Source organism: Falco naumanni, chromosome 2, assembly GCF_017639655.2.
Source record: "Falco naumanni isolate bFalNau1 chromosome 2, bFalNau1.pat, whole genome shotgun sequence".
NCBI lineage: Eukaryota > Metazoa > Chordata > Aves > Falconiformes > Falconidae > Falco > Falco naumanni.
Window position 1 is genome coordinate 72949094 of NC_054055.1, and position 9629 is coordinate 72958722.

The 9629-nt window shown below is 37.3% G+C and overlaps 1 protein-coding gene across 1 annotated transcript in view; it reads left to right on the forward strand.

Moving 5' to 3' along the window:
• LOC121083393 (gamma-aminobutyric acid receptor subunit gamma-3) overlaps positions 1 to 7783 on the forward strand; it is a 51895-nt gene extending 44112 nt beyond the window's left edge. Inside the window, exons 3-5 of the mRNA XM_040583766.1 lie at positions 1906 to 2102; positions 3080 to 3109; positions 5903 to 7783. Coding sequence (XP_040439700.1) covers positions 1906 to 2102; positions 3080 to 3109; positions 5903 to 6181 — 506 coding nt within the window. The 3' untranslated portion in view covers positions 6182 to 7783. The remainder of the gene's footprint in view (positions 1 to 1905; positions 2103 to 3079; positions 3110 to 5902) is intronic.
• The last annotated feature ends 1846 nt before the right edge of the window (positions 7784 to 9629 follow it).

Consider the following 9629-nt stretch of genomic DNA (forward strand, 5'->3'; position numbering starts at 1 on the left):
GTGCTGGAAGAACACTATAGATTTAGAGTAATCTCTAAATGAAGGTAGTAAAATACCCAAGAGCAGGTGCATATCCATGTGGCTCTGAAAAGGCCAGATTTCTGTTAGAAATCTAAATGTGGGTTAGAAAGTATTAAAGAACGTAATTTCATATTGTAGAGTATGTCATAGTCTGGATGCGGTTCTTCTGAAGTTAGTGACTCCCAAGGCCTGAGTCAGGATCATACAGAATGACTCATTAACCTATAGTGAGCCAGGGCCAAAGCAAACCTAGTGAGTCAACACCTTTTGCAGTTCAACATCTTTGTAGGCTTTGTCTCTGGAACTTTTCCTAAGCATCAGCTAGCTACAGAACTGATGCTGAGGGGTCTGGAGGGATTGCTGGATCATGGCAGCCACATGTGCTTATACTGGGAGGTGGCACAGATGACAGGAAACAGAAAGCTATTTTCACAATAGATTTTAGATATCCAAGATACACATAAAGTCCGCATTTCCCACTTCCTATCAGCACCGCTTTCATCTTGGTTATTGGGTTGTGAGGTTTTCAGCATCTTTTGCTTATTTGTTTGTTTGTTTGTTTGTTTCTGGGTAGTGGATATTTAAGGAATACAATTAGTGATTATTCACTGTAGAAGGTTGAGCCCCAGGCAATAATCTGCCGTTTGGTTCTTCCAGGGACCTTCCGACTGTTGGAATGGGGAGGGTTATTCTTGTGAATCACTGTAGTTTCTATCAAATGCTACAAATCAAAGGTGGGCACTCCTTCATAAACGGAAAGTAGTCCAAAGTAATCCACAGATACTTCTTATTCTCCAGAGTGCTGTTTGTGGGAAGTAATTTTACTATAAGGCATAGTTTCAGTCATCCCTTGCAATTTCAAACACTATGTACCATTGCAAAATATCACTTTAACTATAAAAAGAAAGATTACCTTATGGTTATGTTGTTTTTAGAGCAGATTCTGTCTTGAGACTTATTTGAGTGAAAGCTTTATTTTTCTTACTAAGCCATTGAGGAGTTTTATTTTGTTCGGTAAGAAGGCATGCAGTTCATAATGAATGATTAAAAGCATCAGCCCAAAGTGGGAATGAAAACTTCTGTTCCTCAGGAATGAAGACAAATTATATGAATTACCAGCAGCCAAATAACTGACACCCCACAGATTTCATTCTAGGACAAGTTTTATTGTTTCAGGATATTTCACACTAAGTAGTTCCCATTATATTCATTATTCCCATATCTAATGTCTAAGATGTTATGCTTTGTATGAATTAAAAAGGCTATTTCCATTAAGGTTACATCTGAAGTTTGTATGAGAGTCTGTTTTCCCTTACTGAGAAGGAAAATAGCAGTGAAGGAATCCCAATGGTGTGAAAACACATTTTTAAAATTCATAGTCAGAGCTTCGCAGCAAAATTTCTTGGCCCCCGCCATTTTTTTATTTTCTTTTTTGAGCACAAGATTTTTCATGAGAGAAGTACTGTTGTGAAAAAGACCATGTTTCCTTCATTGTTTTCTAAGTTTCTTATTATTTATTTTTCTGGGTTTAGTATCTTTTCTGCTTTATGCTTTTTTCAAAAATTTCTTCATTCTCTCCTTGTCCTGCACCCCCACCTCCAACCTAACTGGCATCAGAAAAAGGAATAGATGAGGAAAAGCATACTGAGATGCGTGGGAATGTCACTTTTGCAAAGATGAATATAAACAACTGAGGAAATCTTTGTTTGCAAAATACCACTGCCTCTACTGATGTTGTTTTTCATTATTTTTATACTACCAAATGAAAATAATTAATTATTTGGGTACACTTCGGATTTCTGTTTTGTATGTTTGTTTCCAAAGATTCTTCTGTGACATGGAGAGATGATGTTGCATACAATTAAATCAAGTTTCTCTTTGCAGGCATCACCACAGTATTGACCATGACAACTTTGAGTACCATTGCGAGAAAGTCATTACCCCGTGTATCCTATGTCACCGCGATGGATTTGTTTGTGACTGTATGCTTTCTATTTGTCTTTGCTGCTCTGATGGAGTATGCAACTCTCAACTACTACTCAAGTTGCAGGAAACCAAACTGTAGTAAGAAGAAAAAGTCGGTAAGATAAGAGCATTTAAATTTCTTTTCTAATATGTGCATGGCTCAGAGAACAAAGAATCATTCAATGACAGCCTGTAATCCCATGGTGCTCTGCTCCTCTGAGCTCTTCCCAGTTTGCAGTGTGGTCTGCCTTGAAAGCTGATGGAAAATAGTTACTCACAGTAACAGTAGAAGCAGTTATGTGCCTGTGGAGTGAGATCTGTTCCTAAGAGAAGCAGCCTGCTGACTGTGAGACAGCAACCCTGCCTACGCATCTTTTGTCCTCCAATTACTGCGCTGGTAGTCACAAAGGGCTCCCAGTGGAACAGACTGCATAGCTTGTTATACAAATATATGCACATCAATGTATATTCAAATGCATCTGTTATTTCATGGCTTAACAGGTCTAGAAATATTTATGAACTTTATAAATAGGATTTCAATGTCTCCACTGGCAACCAGCACTTGTTTTTAGCCCTGTGCACAACGGAGCTTGTTCCTAAGTACAAAACCAGAGGTGGTCACTTAAGGAAAAGTTTTATAGATGGCTGCATGATACAATCAAAATGAACTTGCTAATGATGAAACTAAAATTGCTATCCTATAGAAAAATTGAATGAAAATGTCAGGAGTATCTTTGTGAGTAGGATGCATTTCCATACATGTGAATGAAGATGAGGAAAAGCATGCAACATTGATAAGATTTAAATTAACACAAGAACAAATGCTCACTTAGCTATTGTTTGCTAAATAAATAAATGTAATGGGTTGAATAAAGATTTAAAGTGGATGGAAACTAGGTGTGCATTCTGCTGAGGTTTCATGCAGTTTTAAAGTGTAGAGAATATGCTCAACATATACAATACTCAGCTTGAAGTGTTTTGTGGACAAATGCATTGAAAGGCTTTGTTTTAGGAATGCTATTGAACATTAGATGCATATGAAAAAATAAGTATGTTTTCTTCTGAGTAATTCTTTTGTTATCTTTATTTTAAGCTACCAGATGTCAGTTTTGGTCATGTGATGGTAAGTAAGCTTTTTTTTTCAGTGAGAGCAATAGAGGCATGAATGTATGGTTGACATTTACTGGCAGTAATTCCCAAGAAAGCTGTAACACTATATTATGCTTTATCCTGACTTCACTATAAAGTTTTGTTTTTTTCTTAAAAGGTCAGTTTGGGTTTGGCTGTGGCAGAGGAACATAGTTGCCTCTTTCTATAAGGATTTATCAGATGATTTGGGAGGGAGAAGGGTCAAGTGTAGAATATTGTCTGTTATTTTTACCTCAGAAATTTTGCATGCCTGCTTTATGTAATACTGCAGTTTCTCATTACATTTTATAGAAAAGTAATAAGCACAGGTTATGTCATAAATTTGTATGAAGTTTTAACTGAGTTTCATAGAAAATAATTTGTTTATGTATATCTGTAAAATCTTCAGCAAGCTTTCAGGTGGATTTTCAAAAAAATTAGGCAAACAATTTTAACAGTTAGCTGTATGGTATCTATAAATGGAATAAATTCTCTTCCCAAACCTCTAGATAACTATACGTGTACAGTTGTAATAAAAGTTGAAACTGAGCACAAAATCGTTTATCTAAATGGTATGAAATCTGAAACTGGAATACATACTATAATACATATAACTATAATTATACAGATGGCTAGTTAATCAGCTGATTGGACGGCCTGCTTCCCATCTATCAGATCCAAATAACAACAAGGACAGAACTGAAACACTGCTTTTGCATTTCTTGGTCTGGATGTTGAAGCTGAAATTTATAATTTACAGCTTGCCTTGCCAGACCTCTCAGGTGGTACTGGGCTGGTGACCACTCCAGCCCTCCTCCCAACCCCAGCTCAGCAGGACGCACAGGACACACATGCACCTTCACCTGGTATCTAGTCATTTCAGGATGCCTCCTAGCTGACAGAGATTAAAGCAACCAGATTAATCGCTCTGTATTATCAGGCCATTTGTTTTATCTTCTGTCCTGAGCAGATAGTTGATACAAAAAAACCAACAGAAAACCCCAGGCTATTGACAGATGAGAAAGTTTCCTTTGCAGAACCAGGGCATTTATTTATCTTCACTTACCAAAACTGTCTGGAGAGATCTAACTTAGCCTTTCCTCTTTTTAACATCAATATTGTAGCCCCAAGTAGGAAATTTTCATAAAGGCCTACAATAAAGGAAATATATGTGACATAGTGCTATAGCAGAATTCCATGCATACTTTAGTCACACCTTTTTTCTCTCCTTAGCACTACAGTCAAATAATGATTGCTTGTACAATAATGTTAGACTTTTTTCCCATGTGACAGCACATTGTAAAGCTCTGAAACCAGCCACCTGAAGCTTTACAAATGCAAGACCATGAGGGTGTAATTTCTGTCATCTAATCTCAGAGATAAAGCCATTCACAAGAAATAAATTTGCAATAATCTTCTTCTAACTGCAATCTGTTTACAGTCCACAGCACAATACACCTGAGAGATTTCAGCCATTTACTTATGATGAGATGAATTGTGTCCTAGAAGTAATTGGCTGGATACCATAGGGCAGTTGTTCAGATGTAGTTATTTATGTTGAAGATGCCAGTATCTAAGCAGAGGGATACCACATCAAGTTATTAGCTCAGGGACCAGCATTTTTACAGGTGGGTAATATTATCGTGTGCCAAACCAAAGAATTTGTAGAAAGAAAATGAAGTCAACAGAAAAAGGAAAATTTCCACTGAGGGACATCAGTCATATCACTGATCTGTTTCACATCCAGAGTGAAAGTTTTCAGATATGACCCAACACCTTCAAGAGGAAATGTTGAGTACTTTGCACAGTAAGAGTAGAAGCAGGGGCCCAGAGCATCTTCCAGAATGTCAGCAGGCACGACACAGAGGCATACCCAGGATGCTCCTGCAGGCAAAGGCAATGCTCAGCACAATCACAGGGAGCAGAAGGGCCCCCGACATGGAGAAAACTCCGTTGACAGGGCTGCAGTCTGCTTTGTCAGGGTGGTGCAGATAGGCAGCGAAGCTGATGGGACCTTTCCTAGTGATGCCAGCGGAGGAGGTGACATTTGTGAGGATGGAACGGGTGGCTTGATGAGAGAGGACACCATTGTGAGAAAGCATCTTTCAAGAAAAGGAAATGTGTGACAGAAAAGCTGACAAAGTGTAAATAGGAGTACACTGAAGGAGGAGAGGGCTGTAGGTGCGAGTAGTACTGTGAGGAAGCGTGATATCAAAGTATCCTAGTTCTGAGCATCGTTAGTGTGATAAGCACGAAGGGGACATGCCTAGGGATGGCATTTTGATATCCTGTACTGAAATCATCACTATCTGTTGCTGACCATGTCTGGTGCTATAGATCATAATAAAAAAGTGAAGAGGCAGTGAATGTAGCTATACAAAGTGGAGATTGTTCTGTAATTAAATGGGATGGGGGAACATCTTCCTTATTTTTCAGAATCCACACTTAAATATAGTAGCTGTAAGTGTTTAAAGCAACTTGAAAACAATATTCTGACAGGCAAGTGAACTCCTAAGTGTGAAAAAATGATTACTAGGAAATATATGCTTGAGTTATCCAAGTAGAAAATACACCGGGAACTATTTAACTTGCTACGCCACAATGTCTCTACGGAAATTCATATTGAAAGGCGTCTTCTGAGGGAAAGGAAGATGCTTCCTAAATCTAGAATTCCGTTAGTATCGACCTCTTATTTTCAGCTCCTGTGATTTTTTCCCATGATTATTAATTGTGATCTGCATCATCCATGGAAGCTTATAAAACTGTTCGTTTCTTTTTCTCTCCTCAGAATTATTCTGTACTTGATATGAGACCACCAACTACAGTCATCACATTGAACAATGCCATGTATTGGCAAGAATTTGAAGATGCGTGTGTCTATGAATGCCTGGATGGGAAAGACTGCCAGAGCTTTTTCTGTTGTTACGAAGAGTGTAAATCAGGCTCGTGGAGGAGAGGACGGATTCACATAGACATCTTAGAACTGGACTCTTACTCTAGGGTCTTTTTTCCTACATCCTTCCTGCTGTTTAACCTGGTCTACTGGGTTGGATACCTCTATCTTTAAATGTTGCCTGTAGTGGTGAAGACTGCTGTGTTTTTACACTGTGGAGGGATGGTGAGAGTGCAGAAAAAGTGAAGGACATGGTCAGTTTCATCTCAAATTATAAAGGCCACATTAACTTTCACCATCACAGAACCTGATGAAGAATTTTAATATGTAATTGCCTGAAAAAGAAAAACATGGAAGAATTCTCTCCTTACTGCTATTCATTTTAAGGAAAAGAATCTTATAAAATTCAGCTGAATTTGTAGTGTGAGCGATGTTTATGAATAATTGTTGTATATTAGAATCTCTACTATTCTCCCTTGGCATAGAAGCTATACACAATTCAGGCAAAGGTTAAATATGTCATTTTTGTTTTTCATTCCCACACTTTCTTAAAAAACTGCCATATCCCTAAGGCTCAGAGCAACATATGCTGGCACTGGCAAATAAGTCAAAGCCAACAAAAACACTCATTTGTATTTAAACTTGCTTGAGCTATATCCCATAGGTTTTGGGAAACATCTCATTGGTAACCTCCTTGCTATAGAGAAATCACCAAAAGACAGTAAGAAATGTCTGTGGTGAGATCAAAACATGGACATTACTTTCTGCAAAGGTCTGGGATTAATGGAACTAGCCACTTACCTACACATGTTAGTTTTAACTTAAGGTAAAAAGACAGAGTTATAAGAAAGCTACTATTTTAATATAAATAAAAGACTTGCATATCTCTGAGGCAGCTGTAGGCATAACTTCTACAGTTTTTCAGGCTTTTAAATGTCTTTTTTATGACTGGTTAAACACAGGATGGTCATTGATTTCTAAAGAACTCTACTTGAAGCAGGACAAGATTCCTGCTTGTGTCATTGTAGCAGATCACAGCTGATAGGCCATGAGTAAAAATCACTATATAATAGAACTAGGAATATGTGACTTTCTTCAGATTGCAATTTACTAAAAGTGATCTCATGCATTCTCATTGCTTCTCTCAAATTTATTTTACAAATTCAAAACCCATGTGCGCCAAGGGACATTTTTTGTTCCTTCCATAAAGTTAAATATGGCAGTCCTTACTGATGGCAGTTGTCCCCTGGGCCTGAGCTGAAGACTGAATACTTTACTTGAACAGTGCATTACAGGAACTCAACTGTCACACTTGGATTAAACACGGAGTAGTTGCCACATGTAGAAAATGTTTTAGGTTTTTTCCTAAACTGCCACTATATTTTACACTAAAAAGCTATTTTGTATTTTGCAAGCTTTTGACCATTAAATTCTTAAACTGCCCATTTTTTTCAAAAACTAGTTTTAGTGTTAAACTAGATTACGTCTTTTACAGACTATCTCAATAATTGTTACCAAGCAAACAAAACAGATTCAAAACTAAATAGCAATAGTTTTTCACTACCCTTTGGATGACAAATGGTTACAAATTATTGAAGTTAAAACATACCTAAAAAAAAAATTCTTTTTTTTTTCTTCATCTGGAGGACCTGATTAATTTTTTATCATCTCAAAAAATGTGTTTCTTTTCCACACAATATTTGATAAAAGCTGAGTAATAGATGTCATTGAAGAGCAGTTCCTTTTCTCCTCAGAAAGAAAATCCTGCAAACAAGCAAAGACTAATGCAATGGTAATTCTAAAGGAACAGAAATGCTGTCATGTTCTTTGAAACATCACTGTCTATCATTGCTGTTGCTCTGTGCTTCCACTGAATTTTTAATTGAAAAAAAAATACTAACATAAAAGTTAACTGTAGCTCAAAATACTTTCTTCTGTTGTTCACTTGTCTAAAATATCAGAGTCAGAGCTGGGTTTACATGGGGGAGAGGAGTCACTTCTCTAAGGACTGACAAAATTCAAATTAGAAGCACAGAGAAGAAATATTTTGGGGCAGGACCAAAACCTTATTTTTGGAAAAATCTGTCCAGCCTGAGGTCTTCTAAACCAATTATAACCTTCTGATTTCAAAATACATGTTGAGGTTTTTGCTAACTCTCAGTAGCAAATTACTCTGTAAAATCTATTACTCTGTAAATGTCTATGTCCTGCACTTGGAAGTATGGATTTTATTTAAGGATGAGAGTTATATTTTCAGCAGTGCAAGAAGCTGATTGAATTGAAGTTGAATATCCTGGTCTCTAATTATGAATTAGTTCACTCTAGCAGCCACCTTCAGCCATATTTTGCGATAACACTATAACTATTTCAAGCTTAAATAAAGGAACAGAAAGTTATCCTTTAGGGGCCTGATTCTGCAAACCCTCTGCACAATCAATTGATTTTGGTAGGAGTACTGAGGCAGGTGAGGCACAACAAGATGCCTTCCACCATTAGATCTTGAACAGGTAAAGTGAGGTTTATTTAGCAATTACATACTTGAGTGAATGTCCTGTGAGTAAGTGTGGAGGTGGAACGTTCCCATTTTAGACGATGAGCATATACTTTTCTTACACTTCTGTTCATGGCTACCTATTCCTGCTAAAAGCATGCAATCCCATCAGATCCTTCCTTGGAAGACTGATTCTGCTATGTCCATTCACATTGCCTCTGTTTTCTGAGTGCTTTCATAAACAGAAGTTGGAAGCATTTAAATCCACTTTTTTTTCTACAGTACTAACCAAGAAAGAATCTGCAAGCACTACTGGCTTCCACTCTTATACTGACAGCAGAGGACATTCTCTACTGTGTAATATATTCTACTTTGGGGTTATTTGCAAAAAATTGATTTATGTGCAAGGTGAGCGGCCCCAGGCTGGTAGGTTGCAGAATACATGCCTCTGCTTATTCCTAGTTGCTTGGTTTACTCTCTTTGCTTCACTGCTCTGTGCTTTGGCAGCCACTGAAAAACCATAGAAATCAGGGAAGATATGCTTTCCAGGCTGTGCATCTTTCAAAATGTATTCTAGACACCTATCTAATGTGGTCTACATATATCTATGTGCCATATCCTTCTGTAGCAGTAAGAATATCCTCATTAACAGCCAGATATTCTTTCGCTTCTTTTGCAAATTGAGAAAAATTAACACTTTGTGCATTGTCCCATGAGAAATGTAAGAACCACCTTTTAGTACTTTAGAACATTTTCTTATCATATAATTACGTATTCAAGACTTGCATTTATTCAACCACTTCTTTTTGTTATTTAGTACTTTTTTTTACCCTTCCAAGGAAGGAAAGGGAATGGCGAAAGCAGAAACAAGTGAAATGAACACATTTGGACATGTATGTAAAACCACAAAATCAAGTATCTTCACATTACATTCCCTCCTTTTTGAAGTTACAAAAAAGACTATGAGAGTTTGTTTAAATAAACAACTTTTCCCAGAAGAATCTAAAGTCAAATCTCTTATTCTCCCCCTTCAGTTAAAAGTGATGGACAGTGTTTTCCTGCATTGAGACCAGCATTTCCAAGGCAATAATTAAGTGCGTATAAAAATACTGGTCTGCTTAACTCAGTCTT